This window comes from Elephas maximus (assembly GCF_024166365.1).
Source record: "Elephas maximus indicus isolate mEleMax1 chromosome Y unlocalized genomic scaffold, mEleMax1 primary haplotype SUPER_Y_unloc_1, whole genome shotgun sequence".
NCBI lineage: Eukaryota > Metazoa > Chordata > Mammalia > Proboscidea > Elephantidae > Elephas > Elephas maximus.
In genome coordinates this window covers 3306277-3332656 of record NW_026060237.1, presented here as the reverse complement: position 1 = coordinate 3332656, position 26380 = coordinate 3306277, and the positions used below count along the sequence as shown (strand labels likewise).

General features: G+C 43.0%; 1 protein-coding gene across 1 annotated transcript; it reads right to left on the bottom strand.

Annotated features, from left to right (window-relative positions):
- Nucleotides 1-2697: 2697 nt before the first annotated feature.
- Nucleotides 2698-7279, bottom strand: LOC126069898 (WAS/WASL-interacting protein family member 3-like). Its single transcript, XM_049873542.1, has 3 exons — nt 7213-7279; nt 3392-3504; nt 2698-3213 (listed from the first exon to the last, which is right to left on the bottom strand). The coding sequence occupies exons 1-3, from the start codon at nt 7277-7279 to the stop codon at nt 2698-2700; spliced, it is 696 nt and encodes a 231-aa protein (XP_049729499.1).
- Between the last annotated feature and the right edge of the window lie 19101 nt (nt 7280-26380).

The following is a 26380-nucleotide window of genomic DNA, read 5'->3' as shown; positions in this document are numbered from 1 at the left end:
AGGTCACCACGAGTCAAAAGTGACTGGGAGGTAATTTTTTTCCTTTAAGTGGGTGGGCAAACGGCTTGAGAATGTCCAAAAGGACGTCATGAGTATGACACGAGGGATCAAAGTGTTATGCGCAGTTACTTTGGCTTCCCCTTGGCTATTTCTCTGTTCAGTGAAAGTCAGAGAGAATGGCAGAGGTTGGGAAGGAATCTGTGCAACTAACCATGCCTACACCCTGCTTTCGAAAATATAGAGATTAAGCAGGAACTTGTGGAACATGACTTTATAGTCTTCCTATTACTCAGCAATAAAAAAAAGGGAAGAAGAAAAGAAAGATAAATGAACTCAGACAAGAAAAGAAAATGAAAAGGTAAGACAGAGAAAACGAACAAGCATTTTAAATGCTTATGTGGAAAGCTAAGTCCTTCTAATGTGACAAAAGACACTGTTGAAAAAATGGTCTCCAAATTTAATGCAGAATCCTCTGGAGAGACTAATACCAGTATATTACTGCCCGTGTTCCAAGAAACAGTTGGAAATTTTAGTAATAAGTTTTAAGTAGGGACTAGGGGAAGTGAGAAAGAGGGGTAGGAGGAGGTGGTAAAGCTGGGTCTTTTATGATATCATTTAATATGAGAGAATGACAGCCATGGCCATTGCCGTATTTAAATGGTCATAAGGCAATCACACAACCCCTCCACATCAAGGACCCTGGACTACACACGGACAAGGGCATAGGAGGGCAGAAACCAGAGGGCTTAACTAAGGGACGGGGGCAGCTGACCTTTGTATCCTGGAGAAATTGTTTTCTAAACCAGAGATAGTCAAGCTTTCTCCATTTTCTCCTCCTTAGAAAGCAAAATTCTCTCTAACAAAAGCCGGGCAGCCATCCCCTACAAGAAGGATACCTCTGCTATCTCTGGACCCTGAATAATGCATTCTCCATTTGTTGTTGTTAGGTTGTTAGGTGCCCATAAGTCGGTTCTCACTCAGAGGGTCCCCAGAGGACACAGGAGGACTGCTCCACAGTGTTTCCAAGGAGCAACTGGTGCTTTCAAACTGCTGACCTTTGGGTTAGCAGCCCAATGTTTAACCACTCCCATTCAGGGCTCCACTCAGTTCATTATGCCCCACATAAAGCCCCACATATTCTCCACGAAACCCACTTTTCATGTAAACATAGAGGCCATTTTTCCTGTTTTTTCTAAAGTTCAACGTCATACAACGTGCAGTATTCCTGTCTGGTAGTGGGACTGTCCTTCAAATACTTCTGCAAACACCCGGAGCCACTGTACCACCTCAGAAGTGGAAGGTGGTGGTTTTTGACAGATGCATACACCCATTCTGGTCATGATACACCTTGTTGTCAGATCGTGCCCAAGATTACTCAGGGCTTTTGGTCAACATCCACCAGCCCCACGCATTACTTTTGTATCTGGGAGAACAAACAGCTTCTTGGATTACCCACTGAGACTTGATCCTGCCCAATTCCAGGTAAGCTCTAAGTGTCTTGATACTCACTAGCCTGACGGTGACCAAAGAATAGGGAGTGCCACCAAGGACTTCAGGAATATGCCACAATGCAGCCAATGGTGTAAATGGTTACTTGGACTCCCTTCTGAACTTTTTATCATACGACAGCACCGAGGCTCAAACAGGACTGAGAGAGAGAGTTGGCCGTGCACACAATAGGACTTTCCTAGCAGTTCCCACTCCCAGGCCAACAAGTATATGAGAAGGGGTCCGTTATGGGCCTCCTTTAACCTTCCCTGGCATTATTAGATAGGGCAACAGAGGAAGAAAGGCAAACAGAGACTCAGGCAAGAAAGTAATGAGAAGAGAAATACACAGAGGGACACAGGGAAGGAACAAGGATGTGAAATGACCAGCCTAGTGTGGGACCCGAATTCCCTGCCAATGATTTGGTCAGAGGACAGCAAAGCTCCTCCCTGGGCTACTTTTGCTGAGGAGCGGTAGCATGGCCTGGCGACTGAATCCTCTGAATTGCTGCAGTTAGGTTGTCAGATCAGGTGAGTCACTGGGACCAAGGTCCTGTCAGGTCTGACATTTCGTTGATTGCTTCTTTCTCTCTTTTTTCTTGGTTTTCTTCTTTGCCACCCCCACCCCAAGAGCCACACCTCACCTGTCCCTTTCTGTCTCACTCTTTTTCTTTATCCCATGCATTCTTTCTTTCTTCCTTGTTTTCCAATGCCTCCTAGTCCTTTTCATCTCACTGTCTCCCTTCTTTCTTTGCTGCCATTTCTGTTTAAGATTCGGTCTGTTGGAGCCAGGACCTTCAGGGTGGCCTTAGGAGGACCCACGGAGAAGTGCGTGGGAAAAGTAGGGAGAGAAGGAGGCTTCTAGGAGCAAGCACTTCTCCTGTGCCACAGTCACAACAGGAAAGTTTCTGGCTGGGTGGGGTGAGAAAGGGCAAGGTGTCGGCTGCCTGTGGGGGGCACCGATTTCAGCCATGTGACGGCTTGTCTGCAACTGAGGACTGAGCGACAAGTGGTGGCAGGAACAGTAGAGAGGCGCCACCACGTGCCTGCAGGAGCAGCCTGGACTTGCTGCAGCCCTAATGACAAGGGTCCAGCCACCTTGTATCTGGAGAGCCAGGGCGACGGCCTCTGTCCTTGGCGGGGCGCCCTCTGCAGGCTGGGGCCCGGTAGTGCAGAGGCAGCTCTGAGTGGGAGGCGGGATTGGTTCCCTTCAGAACAACCGCCTGGGGCAGGGCAAAGCCGGTTCCCGCCGGAGGTGTGCAGACTGTGCATAGCCAGGGTTAGGCGCCCGCGCTCTGTATCCACCAGGGGGCGCTTCTGAGAAGAGCGGCTGACCCGGGCCAGGTCGGTCTACCGTCCCCGTGACACCTGCCCCAGCGGCCACTAGACCCCATGGTGAGTGAGGCGCGGCCTGGGGAAGGCCGGGCTGCCCCGGGACCTTGGGAGGACAGCGGCCTGCGAAGTGGCCCTTTAGCGGGACAATGTGCAGGGTGTCCCGGGGAGCAGCCCCCGGGGAGCTGTAGCGCCAAGCCGGAGCAGGTCGCAGCAGGTGCGCAGGGAAGGACGAGGCGCCTGAAGAGGCCGCCGTCTTCTGTGGGGTGCTGGTAGAGGAGAGCGGGGCCGGGAGGGGGAGAGTGGAGAACGCAGGAGGAGGTGGTGGTGGCGGGGGATGGAACGCCGGAGGTGGAGGTTGTGGCCATGGGGGACGCGCAGGAGCAGGAACAGGCTAAGTGGCAGGAGCACCGCGAAGAACCCGAGCCCAAGCTGGCCCAGCCTTGGCCTGCACCCTGCAGCCTCGGGCGCTCCCGGGAGGTTGTTCAATAGAGCTGAACGCCTGGAACGCCAGAGCCAGCAGGGCCTACTTCCGCCTGCGGTGTAAGCTGTTGCAGACTTGCAAGCCATACCTGGACCGGAGAAGACTGATCACCCAGTGCAACCCCGGCTTCTGGGTCCAAGCAGTATACATTCTGTGGCTGAGTCCCAAGGGCCTCCAAGGGGTGCAGAGTGGGAGAGAGAGCTAAGGGATAGGAAAGGGGGGTGGGGCTGGTGCGAAGAGACTTGGAAGGGCACACGTCAGGGCAAAGAGCCAAGACAAGTGGCCAAGAGACACTGGCCAGGGACTGCTAGTGAATCTTTAGGGTCTGTACTGAGCAGGGAAAAAGTTCCCGGGGGAAGTAGGTGCACAGTCCACAGAAAGCAGAAGAATTGCTCAAAGACCCGGACACTGGCAGCAGCAGGAGTTCCTCGACAGGCCAGAGATGCACACAGTAGGAGTTTTTGGCCAGCCTACAGCACAGAGGAGACAGAGCTCAGGAGTCTCAGGAGAGAGACTGCTTGTAAGCCTTCGGAGAGCTTCAGATGAGCACGAAGGCCAACTTCAATGCCCCAAGGGACATGTGAGGAATAACCATTGTTGTGGGGTCATGGGGGTGGGTGTGGCAATGATAGGAGGTATGGGAGACTGTCTATCCCAGCCACTGATTGCTGGCCAGGTGGGCTTTGACTGCTGCTAGCCCTTCTCTCCCTGGCTTCTGAAAGCTCCTTGACCCCATGCAGATTATGAACCACCCCTAGATGTCAGCCCTTATCAGAGGAAGGGTAAGATATGCTCAGCTAGGTGATCAGTTTCGGATCAGGCCAGAGGTCATGTGGAGAGGGGAGTGGGAAAGGATTCGTCAGTGAAAACAGAAAGGGACAGGGCTCCCTGAAAGGCAGGTCACCTAAAAAGATGCTTTTGCTGTCCCCATCTACTCCTTTCTCCCAAGTGGAAAAGCTCATCTATCCTAATAACCAATGCAAAAGACACATTTCTCTTTCAGAACAACCCCTATTTTTGGAATGAAGTCATCATCAAAGAGTATGACCTTAACATCACTGGTAAGAAGTGGCTTCCTTGATGGATAGGGGAGAGTGTCAGTATGACCCATCCCCTTCCCTACATTCTCCTTTTTCACCAAAGTGTACACCATTTCATTCCACTCTAACCCAATAGTTCCAGACTGAACATGAGGCTCAGAGCTGCAGGCATCATGACAGCAGCCTTCACTTCTTCTACTGGTTTTCCGGTCTGAACTTCTCAGGGTATATCAGGATTGCTGAGGTGGGCCTCTGTAGGTAGGGTCAGACATGGCTTTGGTATGTTCCTGGCTGTGTTTTGAAATGAGGGCTGAATCTGGCAGAATCTGTCCTGTTTCTACTATCAGATCATCAGTGAGGACCTATGCATTAATTCCCTAAAGTACCACCTGAGGGAGGAAGGAAGCAGGAGAGGTACTGGAGAGAACAGGTGATGAACAGGTGAGAATTTCATTCCGTTGTGCATGGAGTTTCCCTGAGGTGGAAGGGACACGAAGCCATCTATTGATAACAACATGGAAAGTGGAGATTGAGTCACTAATCAAAAACTGATCCACAAACAAAAGCCCATGACCATGTGGCTTCACGAATAGATTCTAGCAAACACTTAAGGAATTAGCACCAATCCTTCTAACATGTTTCAGAAAACTGAAGAAGAGGGATCCCTTGTCACCTCATTCCATGAGGCCAGCATTCCTCTGAAAAAAGAGCATAGAAAGACATTGCTACTAACTTAGTGACCAGTTTGTTTTATGCTTATGTAAATATAAAGTTATTTTGTATTAAACTTTGAATCAGTTTTAAATGCAAATGTTTTAATGATTTCCTTTCAGAATGCATATTTCTGGTGCAGAGAAATACACTGGACTTAGTTCATTTTGATATTGTGTCCTACAATTTTAACTTATTTACTATCTCTGATGCTCTTTGTTTTCTTTTTCATATATTTTATAGAGTTTTTTTTATCATAAGTTTATGTTATATGTGAAAGGAGATAGTTTTAATTTTTCACTACTGATTTGATGCCATCTATGTTTTGCTAAATTTCTCTGGCTAGAGCTTTGCCCATACTGTTGAATACAAATGGCAAAAGCAGACATCCTAGTTTTGTTCTTGGTACTAGTGGGGTGCTTCTAGTATTTCTCTGTTGAATGCCATGTTAGTTTGGGGTTTTTAATAAATTTCCTTTTGAGGTTAAGCATCCTTCTAATTCTAGTTCGAGGGTTTTCATCATGAAAGGCTGTTGGGTTGTGTCCAGTTTGCTTCTGCACTGAGATGATGTAATTTGCTCTTCATTATCTCAATGTGCTGTATTATGTGTATGAATTTTTATATATTCAGCCAGCTTGTATGATGGGAATACCTTCTGTTTGAACATGGAGTATAATCCTTGTAATTATCTGCTGGATTTTGCTAGCATTCTCTTCAGGATTTTTGCAGGCATATCCATAAAACGTGTTTCTCTGTAGTTGTTTTGTTGTTTCCCTACTGGCGTATTTTTCTAGCTTTGATATCAGAGTAACGTTAGACTCGTACAATGAGATAGAAAGTGTTCTCTAAGGTAGTGCTTTTGGAAGACCTTTACTTTGCTTGCTCTCTTGGTGTTTTACTGACTTTATCGCACTGCAACTTTTTAATTTTGCTCTAACTTTTTTCTGCATTTTTTCATTTTCCTTCTTGATGGTTTCCCTTCAAATTATGTTAACACCTTAAGTTCAGAAAACATTCATTGTACCCTCATACTAATTTAGTTTTAGTACTATACAGTTGTCCATCTTTTGGTTATGTTGTTATTGTCACACATTACATCTGAACATAGTGCAAGTCTAATACCATATGCATAATAATTGTTTTGTACAGTTTTCCTTAAATAATACAGGAATCAAAGAGTCATTTCAAAGGAACTACAACAAAATGGTTTTGTATCTTAATTCTACTTATTTTATATAATTTATGCATACATATGTGTACTACATGTGTACATACATGTATTGTTATTGTTATAAATATACTCCTATAATTATACTTCAATATCCTCATTTTTTAGCAGTTATAATCTTTTCCCCACTCATTTCCTTTGTGCTGTCTTCATCCAAATGTTACACAGGTCTTAATTTTCTATAAACTATAGGTTCAACAACGCATATCATTTCACATGATTTGTTTTAAAAAAACAGGATAAAGAAGGTAGCACATGCATTTTTAAAATATGCATTTTTAAAGTGATCTGTGTCTGTATTGAGTTACTCTTTTAGTCTTTCTCATGAGAGATGAGCTGGAGACAAATTCTCTCCATCTTTCTTTACCTGGAAATTTTTTAATTTGCAATAATCCTATTAATTATACCTTTACCGCATAAACGGTCCTTGGTTGACATTTTTGTTTCCTTTGATAACTTCTAGCCTCATGTCTTTCTGCTTATAGATCATCTTTTAATCCTACTGTGTTTCTGTTGTCGATGATGTATTTTTTCTTGCTGCATTAGAGATTTTCAGCTTGTATTTAGTGTTTAGCATATTTATTATGATACATTTATTTGTAGATCCCTGTGTTTTACCAACTTGGAAATATTGGAGCTTCCTAGGACTTTGCATCTTTTGGAGCCCTGGTGGCTCCGTGGTTAAGACTCTGCTGCTAACCCAAAGGTTGGCATTTCGAATCCACCAGCCACTCCGTGGAAAACATATGGAGCAGTTCTCGTCTATCCTGTATGAGCCAGAATTTACTCCAAGGCAACAGGTTCGCAACTTTCATTACACAGGAAAACCTGCAAAAGCCAGAACCTGGGAAAGACAGAAACTGTCAGAGAAGGAACACTCATATTTTCCACTAAGATGAGCAAGAGAAAAGTGGTAAGACTGCACCTCACTGATAGTCATAGTGGTCATCCTGTTCTCATTCCTCTTCTCAAGTGGGAGACTCTCAGCCTTCTCCATTCTAACGCTGGCTGTTGGTTTTTTATAAAATCACCCTATACATTGTCAAGAATTTCCCTTCTACACATATACTGTTGACAATTTTTATTAGGAAAAGGAGTTGAATCTTATCAAACGTCTTTTCTCCATCTATTGAGACGATCATGTAGCTCTGTTACTTTGCTCTGTCATTGTAGTGTATTACATTGATAAATTATACAATGTTGAATCATCATTGTGTACCTGCAATAAATCCAAATTGTTCATGGTGTATAATTCTTTTAATATGTTTCTGTTTTCTGCTGACCAGTATTTTATAAGAATTTTTTTAATATATTCATGAGGGATACAGGTCTGTTTTTTGTTTTGTTTTGTTTTGTTTTGTTGTTTTCTTGTCTGGCTTTGAAATCTGGGAAATGTTTCCTTTATAGAGTGACTTATGGAGTATTGCTATCTGTTCTATAGTTTAGAAGAGTTTGAGGAAAAAGGTTTTGCTTTTTCTCAGAATATTTGGTAAAGTCCCCCAGTTAATTAATTTGGTCCCATGATTTCTTGTTGCTGAAAGGTTTTAGATTCAATCTCTTCTCTTATGAGTTTTTTGAGATTTTCTATGTCTTTTGTGTTACCTTAGGTAGGTTACATGTTGCTAGGAATCAACCCATTTTATTTACGTTTTCAAATTTGTTGGAATACAACTTTTTATGGTATTCTGTTGCCCTTTTTTATTTCTCTTATATCTGTTGTAATGTCTTCTGTTTCATTTCTTATTTTTGTTATTTGCACTCTCTGACTTTTGTCAGTTTAGCTGAAGATTTGCAACTTTACTGATGTTTTCAATCAACCAACTTTTGACTTTGTTGATTTTCTCTGTTGTTCCTTTGTTCTTCAGTCATTTATTTCTGATTTGATCTCTATTTACCTCAGCTGAAATGCTTTTTCAATTCTGTCAAAAATTATTATTCTCGGGCAGTGCAAAGATGGTGAATAGACAGATGCTTCTTGCGAGCCCCCTGAAAAAAATTAATCAAACGAATATATTTATGACAAGCTGGGAGCCCTGAGCTTCAAAGGCAAGCTTAGAACACGAGCTGAGGGGTAGGGAAAGGAAGAGACCAATCAGAAGCGGAGAGGAGTTACTGGACCTGAATTGCGAGGAGCCCTCAGGCACCATTCCCAGAGTGGCAGCAGGCTGATACTTGCGGTCGGCTGCAGTTTCCTCAGGGAGAAGCAGCCAGCCACACAGCTTACTCACGGCTCTGGAACCTGAGAACATACTTGCTTATATTTTAATGCGCCCCGCCCCCTCCAACGGCAAACCGTCTTCAGCGGCTGAATTCCCTGGGCCTTAAATAGGCACTGTTGCGCACCTAGAGCCATCCTCCTGGCCTTGGGGAAGGAAAAAAATTTGCATTTGGGGGAAAAGATAATTTGCTAGCTTCACTAACCAGAGAAGCTCAGGACAGAAGCGGCTCCTGTCCAGGCATAAACTGTCCGTGGACTTTGAGCACCTTTCCCTTCTGCATGGACCCTTGTGGGCCTATTCGGGAGAATAGGCCCTTGCTGGCAGACTCCGACCATTTTAGCTGTGCAGTGGAGAGGTGGGTGTTTGATGTTTGACATTCCATTGCTATTAAACAAGGGCCTCACCTACCGGCATCACGGGCCTACGGACTGGTACCTCCACTCAGGTCACCCAGGCACCCGTGACAGGGGTCCAAAGATGACTGGTACTTCCCAGATCACGAAATGGTCTTATTATTGGAGTCATTTTAAATAATTTTGTGTTTTTATTTCAGCTTTCATTAGTTCAGTTAATATCATTAATTGATGTTTATAACTTGACTATGTGACCTGATCAACTTATTGATAATGTCTGGAAATTTCTTCCTTCCCAAAATGTATGCTTTTGTTTTTCTTAAGTTACTTCTCTGGCAAAGCCTTCCAGTACTACAGGCAATAAGAATGGTGAGATTGTACCTTGTTGCCCTGTTTCTGCTTTTATTGGGAAAGGATTCAGTATATAACTGCCAAGTATAATTTTTACATATTTTTAATTGGCTGAGACCTTATTTTATTCAGAAATGTATGTTGGATTTTTTTTCCAAATGTTTTTCTTCTTCATTAATTGATAAAATAAGATGATTTTGTTTCACTAATGAGCATGTGGATTACATTGGTGGGCTTTCAATATGGCGCTATACTTGCATTCTTGGGATTCAATGTTTATCATGTCAGGGTTCTTAAAATAAATGGAGAAGTATTCGTTTCTATTTTCTGAAAGAGCTTGGACAGAATAGGTGTTGGTAGAGTTTCCTATGGAAATCAGCTGGACCTGTGTATTTTCTTCTTTGAAGATTTACATTATGAATTTAACATTGTCCAGAATTATATAACAATTCCTATTTTGGGTGTCATGTTAGGTGATCTTTGGTAATGTTTCATTTAATTACGTTTTGTTGTTTGTTTCAATGAATTAGTCACTTATTTAAACAGCTAAATGTGTATGTATAGACACACTTGTACCCCATGCCATTAAGTTGATTCCAAATCATAGCGACCCTGTAGAATAGACTAGAACTTCCCCACAGGGTTTCCAAAGAGTGGCTGGAATGGAAGAGATGATGAAGTAAAAGAGCTGCACGAAAGATTTCAAAGGGCAGCTTGAGCAGACAAGCTAAAGCAGTGTAATGAAATGACCAAAGACCAGGAGTTAGAAACCAAAAAAGAACATATTGCATTTCTCAGGGTGAAACAACTAACTGAGGAAAAAATTCAAGCCTGGAAGTGCAATATATAAGAATTATACTGTAGCCTTGATGGCACAGTGGTTAAGTGGCTGGTTGCTAACCAAAGTTTGGCAGTTTGAATCCATCAGCTGGTCCTTGGAAATCCTATTGGGTAGTTTTATCCTGTCTTACAGAGTCATTATGGCTCAGAAGTGACAGAGTTTGGCAGAGTTTTCATTTATTTATTTACTTGTTTGTTAAAGCCACTGTTTTGTGGTATTTCTGTTATAGCAGCACTAGATAACTAAAAGACACTCCTTAAGAAAAGACATCCCTCTCCTCATAACAAAAAATATATTTGCTTATTTCATATAGGTGAGATCATACAGTATGCGTACTTTTAAGAGAGACTTATTTCACTCAGCATGGTTTTATGGTATATTCATGTTGTGTCATTCGTCAGTTTCATTTTTCTTTACGGCTTAATAATATCCCACTGTATGTGTATCCCACGTTTTGTTCATACATTCACCTGTTGATGGACATTTTAATTGTTTCCACATGTTTCAGTCTCCAGAATCTCTCCAATACCTGTTTTCTGGGTCAAAGCAATATCCTTTCTGTGTTTGTCTCCCGGAGGCCTCTGACTGGTGGGAGGTGGGTGAGAGAAGAGAGTTAAAAGAGCAGAAAGGTGGGCGGGGAGGGTGCATGGTGTCCACAGGGGACAGGTAGGGGAATAGAGCCAGGCCAGCACCCCCAATTTGTAAAAATTGCTGTAAAAAATATTGGAATGCAAAATTGTCTTCTCTTTACACTTCTTTTGAGTGCGTACATACAATTGGAATTGCTGGGTTGTATGCTAGCACTATTTTCAACTTTTTTGAGGAGCCATCAATCTGTTAGTGTTTGTACTGTTTACATCCCTAGAAGCAATACCTGAGGGATCTTGTGTCCAAAACCTCATCAACACCTGCTTTCCTTTTTTTTCTTAATTGCCATCGTAGTGGGATTAGGTGTTATCACACTGTGATATTGCTTTCCCATACTAGTGTGTGATACCACCTCACTCCCACAAGAATGACAGTTGAGGAAAAAAAGGAAAACAGGTGTTGGAGAGACTTCGGAGACTGAAACCCTGAGCTGTTGCTACTAGGAATGTCACTTTAAGAATGTAATTTGTGGGACTATTCTGTGCCTGACTCTAACCATGATATTTTCAATTGCCTCATATACATGTGAAGGCTGGACATTGAATAAGGATGACCAAAGAAGAATCAATGCATTCAAGGCCCTTTCCCGCCAAAGTGCCCGGATTGTCTCCGCACGGCTTCAATTGTCTCCGCACAGCTTCAATTGTCTCCTCACAGTTTCGCATCAGCGCCCGCCCTCCCTGTTCACCAGCAGACGGTTCTGAGAAGAGGGACTGACCAGGGCCCGGTGCGTCTACCGTTCCCGGGAGGTCTTCACCCCCACAGCCCCCGTCCAGCCCCCATGACGAGTGAGGCGCGGCCTGGGGAAGGCAGGGCTGCCCGGGGAGGTTGGGAGGACAGCGGCCTGCGAAGTGGCCCTTTAAAAAGACGGTACCCGGGGTGTCCCGGGGAGCAGCCCCCGGAGAGCTGTAGCGCCAAGATGGAGCAGGCCGCAGCGGGTGCGCAGGCGCAGGACGAGACGCCTGAGGAGGCGGCCATTTTCTGTAGGGTGCTGGTAGAGGAGAGCGGGGCCTGGGGGGGGAGAGCGGAGGCGCAGAAGCAGGAGGTGGTCGTGGTGGAGGACATAACTGAGGAGGTGGAGGTCGTGACCGTGGGGGACGAGGAAGAACAGGAACAGGCGGAGGAGCAGGAGCAGCGCGAACAGCCCCAGGCCGAGCAGGCCCTGTCTTCACCGGGACCCTCCAGCACCCAGCGCTTCCTGGAGGCCTTGGAGGCCCTGGAGGCCCTTCAAATGGAGATAGGGCTTATGAACGCCAAGGCCAACAGGGACTACTTTCGCGTGAGGAGTAAGCTGGTGCAGAGTTGCAAGCCACACCTGGACGGCAGAAGCGCCATCATCCAGGGCATCCCACGATTCTGGGTCAAAGCAGTATCCTTTCAGTGGGAGCTCCCAAGGGCCTCCAACTGGTGGGAGGTGGGTGAGGGAAGAGGGTTAAAAGAGCGGAAAGGTGGGCGGGGAGGGTGCATGGTGTCCAGAGGGGACACAGGTGGGGGAATAGAGCCAGGCCAGCATCCCCACTAAGAGAATCCTGAGGCGGGAACTACAGGTGAATGTTTTGGCCCTGTCCTGAGCAGGGCAAACCTTCCCAGCGACTAGGAGCAGAGGCCACAGGCAGCATAAGAATAGCTCCGAGGACCTGAATGTCCGTGCCAGTCAGTCACTAAAAAAAAAAGAAAAAACCCGAACAAAACAACCCAGTGCAGTCAAGTGGATTCGGACTCATAGCGACCCTAGAGGGCAGAGTAGAACTGCTGCATAGAGTTTCCAAGGAGCTGCTGGTGGATTGGAACTGCCAACCCTTTGGTTAGCAGCCCTAGCGCTTAACCACTATGCCACCAGGGTTTCTAGTCAGTCACTACCAGTACCTCATCTCCAAAAGGCAAGGTTCTCCTTGCAAGTTTTCTTTGCTGAGTAGCCATTGTCCTTTACACAGCCCCAGCACCCCACCCCCAGAATACACCAGGCAGCTCCAGCCTCTGCATCCACAGCCCCCTCTCCCCACCCCCCACATATATGCCCTCTCATTGCCTCATAGAAAACCGTTAGAGCTCCAAACAGAGACAGGCACCCACGTGAAGTGACTGGGGCTCATCTAGGACACATGGCATCAAGGCTTCGCCCCCAGCACGCTGACTGAGGACCAGAGGCAACCACAGGAGAGCCAGGACACCCCACATGCAGACGGTAGCAGTGTTGGGATAGACCACAGCACACAAAGAATACAGGCATCAGGAGTCTCAGAATAGACTGCATGTGTGCCTGCAGGTGGTTTCACATGAGCACAGAGACCACTAGGCTGCAAGATGCATATGATGATGGACCATGGTTGAGGGGGCATGTGGGTGGTTGTCTCAATGACAGGAGGTCTGGGAGACTGCCTGTCTCAGCCATTGGTTGCTGGCCAGCTGTGTTCCGTGTGCTTCTAGCCCTCCTCTGCCTGGCCTCTGAAGGCTCCTTGACCCCACGCAGATTGTGAACCACCCCCAGATGTCAGCCATGGTCAGGGTGGAGGAAAAGACATGCTCTGCTACTTGAACAATCTGAAGGTCAGGTCAGAGGTCAGGTGGGAGAGGGGAATAGGAAAGGATTCATCCATGGAAATAGGCAAGGGCTTGTCTCCCCAAAAGGCCAGGTCTCTTGAATAGACGTTTCACTCTACCCATCTTCTACTTTCTGCCAGGTGGAGAAGCTCAACCATCCTAATAACCGATGCAAAATCACATTTTTCTTTTGGAGGAACCCCTATTTTCAGAATGAAGTGATCTTCAAGGAATATGACATTACCATCAGTGGTAAGAAGTGGCTCCCTTGATGGATGGGGAGAGTGTCACAGGTGTGTCATAGGCCAACATGATCTAGCCCTCTTCCTCCATTCCTATATTTCCCCAGGGTATATAGCATCTTCTTCCACTCCAGTCCAGTGGCTCAAGGATTACGGATGTGAGACTTAAAAGCGCAGGCATCGTTATATCAGAGTTAATTTCTTCAACTGGTTCTCTGGTCCCAGCTTCCCAGCATACAACAGGATTGCTGAGGTGGGCCTCTGTAGATAGTCAGAAATGGCCTTGGTGTGTTCCCATCTGCTTCAGAAATGAGTGCTGAACCTAGCATGATCTTTCTGTTCGCACTACCGGATCATCAGTGAAGACCTGTGGATTCATCCCCTGCAGTACTACCTGGGGGAGGACGGAACCAGGACAAGAAGGTGGAGAGAAAAACAGGTGGGGACCATGGGTGCAGGGCATTGACATGAGTGTACCTTCTAGAGTCAGTCTGAGACAGTAACATTGGAGAAATGTAATGCAAAATAGGCTATAGCTAGGGAAACTTAACCTCAGTGAGAAGTATGACTGGCCATGGACACTCAGATAGAAGTAAGGATGCATTATTGATACATGTTCTCTGGACTATCATTTCATGCATATGCAAGCATCCTCAGCCCCTCCTACCACCCCCGAATGTCTGGCTCATGTTCAGGTCCTCCTAGCATCCTCGCACAAATATCCATAAGTCTTGATCAATGAGTCATCCTTAAAATTTACATTTCCATGAGGCAGTTGTGCAAGATTGTGGAGGATCATTTTGAATTTATGTGGGAGGAAATGTAATAGATCACAAATATGGAATGGAAAGTCCATGAGGAGTTAACACAGTATTTAATACATTTCAGTGAATATATCTTGTGTGTCTTTGTGTGTGTGTGTGTGTGTATGTGTCATCAGGGCCACTCCCAGCACTTGGCATGAACATGATGCAACATCAAACTTCACCTAAAGGAGTGAAAAAAGAAAATCCAAGAAACTGCTTTAGATCTGGAAATGAATAATCAGCACGTATCCTGTGAACAGGAGAGAAATGAAGAAGCAGTTGGGTGGTAGAAGATAAAAACGGACTGAGATGCTGATAAACCTTGAAGGAACTTGAAAAATAAAACACTTCCAAGTGTCTGTCTGTGTCTAAATGTGAGTTCACATGCTAAGTAGATGGTGACTTGAAGGAATAAAACGACTCCTGACATTGGACTTTTGAAATAACTGCTCAGGGAGTCTCAGTGTACAAGGGGAGCAAGGACTATAAAGCTAGAGGGAAGGGATTCAGCAGGCTTTAGGATACAAGATGAGGATACAGGTCTTTCCATAGGACAGTAGCTGGGAGCAGGAGGAGAAAGAGATGCCCGTTTACTGGGGACTCAAGGCTTTTAATTGAAAAAGGAAGGATGGGCTTAATGAGCAGGGTCTGGCAGCCTGGTAACATTTCAGTGGTACCTCTTGGATATATTCACTCACATTAGTGTGACAAAAGACAGAGGAACCTTTAAAGTTGAGTTCACTGTTGAACAAAATGGTCTCCAAATTAAATGCAGAATCATCTGGAGGGACTAAAAGTGTATTACTGCCAGTGTTCCAAGAAACAGTTGGAAATTTTTGGAATAAGTTTTATGTAAGGACTAGAGTGGTGAGAGCAGGTGGTACAGCTGTTGCTGGGTTTCTGACTCTGTTGACTGCAAAAGTGGGGACCTGCAGGGCAAGCAGCAGATTTACTCATAACTCATGTGAGAGTTTACTGTTTCTCCCAGCATGTTCTTCTATATTTACACATGAAAAGGCTCCCTCTTGAGCAAGTCCCTCAGTGAAACTCTTATGCTACATTCCTGACCCTGCTCAAGCCCTTCTTCTCGGGGTCATGTCTTTGCTGCTGCACCCAGCAGATCCTTCAGGAATGAGGTTTAGACAATGAGAGTCAAATAAATCCTCCCAAGCACTCTTCTGCCATGGCCCCAGTGCAGTCTCGCCCTGTAACGAGCATTACACACCATCTGCTGTGTGTCAGGTGTTTGGTCTGAGGTCCTGTGACCCAGTTCTTGGGTGGAAGGGAGCTGAGCCTGTACAAAGCAAGATTTGACCCTCTGTTTACTCTTCCCACAGACCACCCCCACAGACAGAACAGAAAAAGCCTTCGCAGCTCCTTAAGCTTTAAACTTAAAGGGGGTTTTAGGGTTTCACATGACTGTGCCCAGGACTTGTGGGTACTGGCAAAAGGAAAAATACAGTAATTCTGCGGGCATGTATGGGACAGCAGATTGTGGTCTGGTAATAGGGGAACTGAAGCTGGGGCACAGCAAATTTTAAATACCTTTTTGAGACTAAAGCGATACTTCTAATCAGGTCTTTGTTCTTTCCAAGGATTTAAAAATTCAAAAAAAAAAAAGACGCTTAATATTTCACGTCAGCACATGGGTGTCATGGCTGGGTTTAGGGCTGGCATATCCTAAAAATGAGTTAAGGGGGTGGGACTTTGCTAGGTCCAGGTAGCAATACCCTGAACTACTGTCTGTGACAAGAGCGCATTGGCTGGACACTTAGCCATGTTTTCCTTCCCCAGAGAATACAACTTTCATCCTGGACAGCAATACTTTCACTAGGATATAATTCAGTCTTTCTCGTGCTTTCACACTGGCCCTAAATTTTGTGTCAGCCAAAGTGAGTGCCAAATTGCAGAATTCCACAACGTAGTCTTTTTTTTTTTTTTTTTGTAGAGAAATTACCTGGTCAGCTTATGTGTATTTTGGGTCAGTGTCTCAGGAACTCATTTTTTTTTCCTGGTCTGTAAGTAGGAGCACTTTCTTGAATACCAACTGAAAGGACAACCCTGACTGTAAGAAACAGCATCAAGCTGGTTCCTATGAAGTGGAAGGCAAATAAGCTCCCTTCTTCAGGTTCTCCACCATGTCTGGCACCAGCTGTTCCCTGTATGACACTCATGCTTTTAGGTTGGATAATTTATGGGAACAGTCACAGAGAACTCGTGGGAACAACATGTTTGCAGTAGCAACTTTAATAACTGAAGGGCGTAAAGAATTTAAACTGAAATGAAGATAATGCAACAGGCAAGGTTTAGGAAGAATCCCTGCATGGTCCCTCAACATCTAACAGGAAACCAGCTTATGCTTTTTTGAAAACCAGTGTTCATTGTCACCCATCAGGAAACTTTCCAAACTGGAAATGCCATGACACCACTTGGCCAGGCTAAAGCCATTAGCCACTCCTCTCAGCATTCAGCTGAGGTTCAGATTTTACACTCTGCTGTCCAGGTCAGCTTCTTGTTTCTACCATGGTAGGCACTGCTTCCATCACTCACCAGAGCAGATTTAATAGCTGTGGGAGGGTCCTAGAGCAGGGCAGCAGTATTCAAATACCTGTTCCTCTCCTAGCTCTCCTAGACCAGGAAGCCATGTCTTTGCCTCCGTGTTGCAGGGTTTTTGTCAGTCACCTGTGGGGGAGGATGGGGGGTGGGAGGTAAGGGGTGACACAGCCCTGGGGTTAAAGTGGAGGGCTGTCAATCCGTGTAAAACTCAGCGGTGGGGTGGGGTCCTCTAGATAATCCCAGTAAAGGTCAGACTCAGTGGGACCCACTAACCAATCCCAGCAAAGTCACCTACTAGGTAAGGCTTTGGAACCAGAAGGAACAAATTTCTTTCTTTTTTTTTTCTTAAAGTAACTTGAAGCCACACCATACACCACCGTTTAAAGTGAGGTTTCTGGGTCTCTATTTGCTTGTGTTCTCAGTTTTGTTTTGTTTTCGTAATTTTTTAAATTTTATTTTCTCTTCTTTCTCCAAAGATTTAAGCAAACTGAAAACAGTAGTTATCACATAGTTATCTAAACATTAGTTGCCAATATTTCAGTCACCATATTCAGAAAATAATTCTAATATTACAAATACAGGTTACAAAAGTCACTAAAAAAGGCGAAAACTACAACCCACTATCATTACCAGGGAGCAGACAGAATCTGATTTCCTGAATACCAACATTGTAATATTCCAAATATCCAATTTTCTATAAAAAAATAAGATTAAACTTGAAGGAAATATAAAAGTAAGAACTGGTTATATCCAAGCTAGCTTAGGAAGAAATTTATAAGGATTAGCATAAAACAGGGGATAGAAATACAATGAAGTTAACAAATCAAAAACTTGGTTATTGGGAAAGAGTAGGAAAAGTGACAAGCTTGATCTAGTACAAGAAAGAGAGAAAACAAAATGAGAAATGACAATCGGATATTACTATCAAACTTATAGAAACAAAAATGATTCATAAGGAAAATAGTATGAATGCTCTATGCTAGCTGCTGAGATGATAAAGAAAAAATGGACAAATTCCTAGAAACATTTGTTGTTGTTACTTGTGTCAAGTCTATTCCAATTTACTCGAGACCGTGGGACCCCAGGTGTGCTCTGTAGACCTGCTACCCCCAGTTTTTAAGACAGTGAACTTGTAGGAGCAAATCTCTTGGCCTTCCTTACATCTGAGACTCCCCCGCTTGGGTTAGAACCACCAGCCTTTCAGCTGATAGTCCAGTACTTAACCATCTGCATCACCCTGGGAATCCTTGAAACACAGGAACTACTGAAGAAGGCATAGATAATTTGAATTAACCTATAGGAACGTCTCTGACTTTGTTGTGTTGTTGTGATTCTGGAAACTATAGCTCTGTATTAGAAATACCAGCAGGGTCTCTCATGGTGGACAGATTTCACTGGAGCTTCCAGACTAAGACTGACTAGGAAAAAACACCTGACAATCTACTTCGGAAAACTAGCCAATGAAAGCCCTATGGGTCACAGAATGTTGTATGATAGGGTGATGGAAGATGAGCCCCCTCATGGCCACAAAAATGGGCCTGAGCATTTCATTCTGTTGTGTGTGGGGTTGCCACCCTAAGGTGGAATGGATTTAAAGGAGTCTAACAACAACAACATAAAAAGTAGAGACTGAGTCACTAATTAAAAACTTACCAACAAAAAAAAAAACCCAAGACCATATGGCATCACAGATGCAGTCTATCAAACATTTAGAGAATTAGCACAGATCCTTCTTAAAACCTTTGCTAAAAATTGAAGAAGACACTGGTCTCACCCCTTTGGGATCAAGGGAGAATGAAGAAAAGAAAAGATACAAGGGAAAGATTAGTCCAAAGGACTAATGGACCACAACTAACGTGGCTTCCACCAGACTGAGTCCAGTACAACTAGATGATGCCTGGCTACCACCACTGACTACCTGACAGGGATCATAACAGAGGATCCCAGACAGAGCTGGAGAAAAATGTAGAACAAAATTCGAACTCACAAAAAAAGACCAGACTTACTGGCCTGACAGACATGGAAGAAACCCTGGGATTATGGTCCCCGGACAGCCTTTTAGCTCAGTAATGAAGTCACTCCGGAGGTTCACCCTTTAGCCAAAGATTAGACAGGCCCATAAATCAAAAGGAGACTGAAGGGGCACACCAGCCCAGGAGCAAGGACTAGAAGGCAGGAGATGACAGGAAAGCTGGTAATAAGGAACCCAAGGCTGAAAGGGAGAGTGTTGATATGTCGTGAGGTTGTTAACCAGTGTCGTAAAACAGTATGAGTATTAACTGTTTAATGAAGAGCTAGTTTGTTCTGTACACCTTCAACTAAAGTACATACATTGAAGAAGAGGGAACGCTTCTCAACTCCATGAGAATAGCATTCACCTGAAACAAGACTATTCAAAGATATTACTAGGAAACTAAGGACCAGTATATTTCATGAACATATAAATACATTTATTTTCAATTATACTTTTTGGTGCTATTTTAAATGGAACTGTTTAATTTTTCAGAATATGTATTTCTGAAATAGAAATGTATTAAACTTACGCATTTTGATGCTAATATCCTGCAGCTATGTTGAACTTATGTACTAGCTCTAATATTTTTTTCCTTTTTCTTACAGGGTTTTTAAAAATTGTATGTTAATGTCATATGTGGGAGGAAATAATTTTACCTCTCCACTTCCAATCTGATGCCCTTAATTTCTTTTTGTTTGTTTGTTTAATTGCTGTTGCTGGAGCTTTGTGTGTTACGTTGAATACAAGTGGCAAAACAGGAATCTTAGTTTTGTTCTTGATACTAGCCGCTGTGTTTCTAGGATTTCTCCAGGATTATGATGCTAATTGTGGGTTTTCCATAAATTTCTTTTTGAGTTTAGGCTTCCTTCCATTCTTAGTTTATTGAGTGTTTTCTTCATCAAAGTGTGTTGGATTTTGTCCAATTTATTTCTGCATTAATTGAGATGACCTAATATTTCACATTGTGTATATTGATTTTAGTATGCTGAGCCAACTTTGCATAATGGCAATACATCTATTCGAACATTTAATATAATCCGATAATATTCTCCTGGAGTTTGCCAGCATGATGCTCAGGATTTTTGCATGCAGAGTCGTAAGATGTATTTGGCCTGTAGTTGTGTTGTTTTCCTATCAGTGAATTTGTAGCTTTGATACCAAAGTAATGATAGATGCGTAGAATGAGTTAGAAAGTGTTCCCTCCACCAGTATTTTGGAAGACCTTGATTTTGCTTCCTTTCTTACTGATTTATTGACTTTCTACCAGTGTAACTTTTTAATTTTCTTCTGCCTTTCTTGTTTCCTTCTGTATGGTTTTCCTGAAAATTACATTCACATCATAGAATCAGAAAAATGCATTATAACTTCGCAGTAACTTAGTTTTAGTGCTACACAGGTCTGTATCTGTCGGGTGTGTTGTTATTGTCACAAGTTACATCTGAACACAGAGTGAGTCTAATACCATATGTATAATTACCGTTTTGTGCAGTTTTCCTTAAATCATGTAGGAATATAAAGAGCGGTTTCAAAGAAAACTACAATAAAATGGTATTTTATATCTTAATTCTGTATATTATGTATAATGTATTCATATATATGTATTATGTGTATATACACATATAATAATTACATTACTAGTGGTATAAATATAATATATCCATATAGTTACCTCTTTAACATCCACCCTCATTTTTCAGTATTTACAATCTGGTTCCAACTCACCTTCCTTTTGCTGTCTCTGTCCACATATTACAAATGTATTTATTTTTTGTATAGTATAGATACACCCATAAATTTATACATATTATTTCTTACCACTGATATTAAAGTAAGGAAAAAAAGAAAATAGGCATGTGTATTTTAATAATATACATTTTCAAAGTGTTCTTTCTTTGTGTGGACTGAATTACCTTCTGGAGTCATAAGCTTTCACCTTGAGAACATCCTTTAGTCTTTCTTCTAAGGCTATGAGCAGTTAAGAAATTCTATGTCTTTGTTAAGTAGAAATTTTTTTTTGAATTATAACTTTAGTGGATAAAGCGTTATTGGTTGACATTTTTTTTCTTTTGAGAAATTTAAAGATTATTACTCTGCCTTCTGGACTCACTTTTTCCGGTTTAGGGATCATCTTTTTAGTAATACTGTGTTTGTTTCTATTGTCCATGAAGTAGTTTTTCTTGATGCTTTACAGATTTTCAGCTTGTGTTTGACTTTCAGCATTTTTTTTTTTTTTTTATAATGTGCCAGTTTGTAGGTCTCTGCATTTAACCTCCTTGGAATTAGTTGAGCTTCTTAGATGGGATAAGTTATTTATTTCTAATACACTTCTAAAGTTTATGGAAATTATTCCTTTTAATTTCTTTCTTTTTTTTTTTTTTTGGTACTCCCTTTTCTCTTTTCCTTCCATTTCACACGAAGTAGTGTGTTTCATGGTGCCCCATATTTTCTGAGACTCTGTTCATTTTTCGTCATTGTTTTGCACTCTGTTCTTCAGTTTCCATAACCTCTATCAATCTGTCTTTTAAGTTTTCCAGCTACTGGCAAAGACATAACCATTGCAAATCTGGACTTTCCATTTTCAAAAATTATTAATATGTCTTCATTAATATTCCTCATTAACATGATATTCTCATCACACCTTACTTTACCTCTTCACTCAAGCTTTCCTGTAGTTCTGTGAGCATAGTTATATTAGCTACTTTGAAACTTGTGTCTGTTAAACAATGAGCATTTTGTTGATCTCACAAGCCATGTATTTTACCTGCATTATTGCTGGTCTAGGGGATCATACTTTACTGTTTCTTTACATGTCTCATAATTTTCTTTTCTTTTTGAATTATGAAGAACTCACATTTGAGAGGAGCTCTGGAGACACTTTGCTTGAGATCTCGTCTGCTAACCAGAAGGCTGGTAGTTTAGATCCACCAGCTGCTCCTAGAATACAGTTCTACCTTCTACCCCATCCCATAAGGTTGCAGAGAGACATAATGGACTCGATAACAACTCTATTTTCTTTTTTGGACATTTTTGGATAATATTTTATAGTAGCTCTGGATACTGCCCATTCCTTGGGGACTTGTTATTGCTCATTGTTTATTTATTTGCTAAGGAGCTGAATGGCGTATTTTAGTAAAGTGTGTTCCTTACCTACCATTGTAAGACCCTGATGTTACTCATCAGAAAACCACAGGTTTGGATATGTCCACAGTGACTGTGGAATGACAGGTAGGACTCACTTTCACTCCTTTCCTGACAACACACTGCTATTGCTGTTGTTGTTCGGCTCCCTTGAGTTGGGTCTGACTCACAGTGACCTTATGTGTAAAGGAATGAAACTTCTATTCCTGTACCATCCTCACAGTAGTTGCTACGTTTCAACCCATTGTTGCACCCACTGTGTTAATCAGTCTCACTGAGAGTCTCCCTTCATTTTGCTGACCATCTACTTTCCCAGGTACAATGTTCTTCTCCATTGACTGGTCCTTTCTGATGATCTGTCCAAAGTCATTTAGATGAAGTTTTTCCATACTTGCTTCTTAGGAACATTCTGCTGCTCTTCCTCCAATGCTAATGTGTTCATTTTTCTGGAAGTCTATGGTATATTCAACATTCTTTGCCAACACTACAATTCAAATTCATCAGTTCCTTTTGATTCTTATTGCATCATGAATAATTTCAGAGGAAATGCTGTTTGTGATACCGTGACTGTGCATAAAACATTCTGTGGGTTCATGGATGGTAGTCTTGGCAGAAGCATTGTGTGCAGGGAAGGCAGACAGGTATCCAGAGTGTCTAACCCTGTAAGAATGAAATGCTGCCTTGGCACGATGGAAGCTGTCCAACGTAATCAACCTGCCACCAGGTTGCTGGCTGATCACCTCCAGAAATGGTGTCATGTCAGGAACTCAGTGTTGGTCCCTGCAGTGACTGTAGCTAAGTTAGCATCAGTGAGTAGACTCCATTTTGCTGAGCTCATGCATAACTCCAATCCCCGCTACCACGGCCTTTTTGTTCTTGAGACCATTGTGCAATGATTTGAGTGGCTGGTAAAGAGAATGACTGGTTTCCACAGAACACATCATCAGATCCAATTGGTTGTTAAAATACTTCTCTGCTGATGTCAACCTTTGATGAGCATTCTCTTAAGACACAAATAGCATCACTTCTTTGGCCCATTCAGGGGGGTGTGTCCACATATCCCTTCCCCATACATCGTTGTCACCAATTTTCCAATGAAGTTCCTTCTAAGTCTGTGACCATCCAGCCAAAGTATCGGCCACAGCCCTTGAAGAAGTATTCTATCGCACATCTTGCCGTTTCTCCTTCCGAGCAAAGTGCAATGCTCAAAGCCCTGTCCTTTGGAGGATTTTCCCTCACACTGTTCTTCAGGGAGGTCCCAGAAAGGGACTGTAGTGCTCTAACCGTATGCATATTGGGCAGAACCATCTGTAAACCAGGCACGAGTTTTCCCTAACTTAGTCAAGTGACCATAACAAACTCCCATGAGGACATGTCCTTACCAGTGGAAGGCAAACTGCTTCTGGTGTCTCTTCTTAAGGGGGAAAAATGTATTAGCCAAATCAATAGCTGTATACCAGGCATCAGGAAATGTATGAATTTGTTCAAGCAATGAAAGCACATCTGGAATAGCAGCTGCAGTTGCAGTCACCACTTGATTAAGTTTAAGTTAACCCACTGTCATTCTCCAAGATTCATCTATTTTTGCATAGGCTTAATAGGTGTGTTTTATAGGGATGTGGTGGGAATCTATAGCCCTGCATCCTTCAAGTCCTTGACAGAGGCAGTAATTTTCTCAATTCCTGCAGGAATGGAACATTGCTTTCATTTTACTATTTTGCAAGTAGAAGCAATTCTCATGACTTCCACATTGTTTTTCCTACCATAATAGCCCTTACTCCACTTGTCAAGGATCCAGTGTGAGGGTTCCGCTAGTGGTTGAGTGTATCTATTCCAATTATGAATCATGGAAAATGGAAAATCACTACAGGATGGGTTCTTGGACCCTGAACTAAGATTTCATTATAATCTTATCTACATAGTGCGGTACTGTGTGTGTTGGCCCACAGTAATGTTTAGATCTTCTGGGATTACTGTCAGTTCAGAGTCGGTATCCAGTAATTCCAGAAAAGTCTGATTATTTCCTTTACCTCAAGAGCAGTCACCATTGTAAGAAACAAACAAACAAAAAAGTCATTGTTTATTTCTTTGGAAAGCTACAAGGAAAATTAGAATTATAAATTTTGGGCCATGCAGGGGAGTCCTTCCTCAAGGGAACTGGGACTCCCTTACATTTAAGTAGTACTGGCTGAAGTCTGGGAAATGATAAAGCCTATGTCTTAGGCTGGGTTCTCTAGAAAAGCAAAACCAGAAAAGCATATAAATATATGTAGGGAGATTTATATCAAGGAAATGACTACATTGTTGCACAGGCTGGATCATCCCAAGTCTGCTGATCAGGATAGAGCCTTCTGATTCATGTAGCCACAGGGGCTGGTAAAACCAGGATGGGCAAGACAGAGAGCAAGGCTGTTTCTCACAGTCTGTGAAGAACAATGAATCCCAAGATGAGCAGACAAGGCTGCAGGTAAGCTCCTTGCCCAAGTCCCAAGAACTTGAGGTCAGATGAACAGGAGCCAGCTGCAGGATCCAGAGGGAGCAAAAGCCAATGAGCTTTGCCAGCTCGATGCAGGCCACTTGCCCAAAGAAATTCCCTTTCAACTGATTGGCTACTCACAGCAGGTGCCATCATGGAGGTGATTACGTATATCAAATCTCATCATGGAAACGCTCACAACATTATATGACAGCCAAAATATAACTGCCAAACCACTGATAATCATAGTCCAGTCAAGTTGACACACAACCTTAACCATCACCATCCACTCTTTATCAACTTGGCACCTGTACGCATCTCTTTAAGCCTTACATAATCACTGAATAAACACAATTGGAAAGATACAGTTGCACCTAATATCATACAGTGAATACAGATACAACCAAAAATGCACTAGCACTATTTACATCTTATATTTTATAAGTGAAAAAAAATTGATGAACACATACAAAGATTATATCCTCATAACAGTCTGATGTCTGCAATTGGTCACATGGTCATAACTGGTATTTAGGACTACCTTCTTCCGCAACCCATTCCATATTCCTTTTGGCCTCAGCAAGCACCTCACCTAGTCATGGTTCTTTGCCTGGTGGGTGACCCAAACTTTCATTCCTGAAGTGTCCTGGTCATGAGTAGTCATGTCAGAATTGTGTTGCTGTAGTTTTTCATTGATTTTAATCATGGGGCATGATAGTACTAAAAGACACCCTAAGGGATGTCCTGCATTCCAGACATACTCATTTTCACCTCCTTTATGTAATATCAATCCTATTTCCTCTTGGTAACAATGATAAATCACATCAGCCAGTATGGTAATTTCCTTCTTTGCCTGTTGATCTAGAGGCATAAGGACCCCAAAGTGGCAGGTGGCATTCTTTTTTTTTTTTATTGTGAAAATTTACAAATCAATTCAGTCTCTCATACAAAATTTATATGCACCTTGCTTTGTACTCTTAGTTGCTCTTGCCCTAATGAGACAGCACACTTCTTACCTCCAGCCTGTATTCCCTGTGTCTATTCAGCCAGCTTCTGTCCTCCTATGCCATCTCATCTTCCCGCCACACAGAAGCTGCCTACACAGTTTCATGTGTCTACTTGAGCCACAAAGCTCACACCTCATCTTCCATGTTATAGTCCAGTCCAATCCCTGTCTTAAGAGTTGGCTTTGGGAATTGTTCCAGCCTTGGGCTAACAGAAGGTCTGGGGACCATGGCCTAGGGGGTCCTTCTGGTCTCAGTCAGACCATTAAGTATGGTCTTTTTATGAGAATCTGAGGTCTGCATCGCACTGTTCTGCTCCATCAGGGATTCTCTGTTGTGTTTCCTGTCAGGGCAGTCATCAGTTGTAGCCAGGCACCATCTAGTTCTTCTGGTCTCAGAATGGTGGAGTCTCTGATTTATGTGGCCCTTTCTGTCTCTTGGGCTGATAATTACCTTGTGTCTTTGGTGTTCTTCATTCTCCTTTGCTCCAGGTGGGTTGAGACCAATTGATGCATCTTAGGCGGCAGCTTGGTAGCGTTTAAGACCCCAGATGCCACTCACCAAAGGGGGATCCAGAATGATTCCTCAATAGATTTTATTATGCCAATTGACCTAGAAGCCCCCTGAAACCATGGTCTCCAGACCCTCATCCCTGCTACTCTGGCCTTGGAAGAATTTGGTTTATTCAGGACGCTTCTTTGCTTTTGTTTTAGTCAAGTTGTGCCCACTTCTCCTGTATTGTGTTTTCTTTCCTTTCACCTGAAAGAGTTCTTGTCTACTATCGAATTAGTGAATACGCCTCTTTCTCTGTCCTCCGCACCTTGTAACCTTCAAAGCATAAAATATTCTGTGTTTAAACTATTTCTTGAGATCATATTAACAGTGGTCTCATACAATATTTGTCCTTTT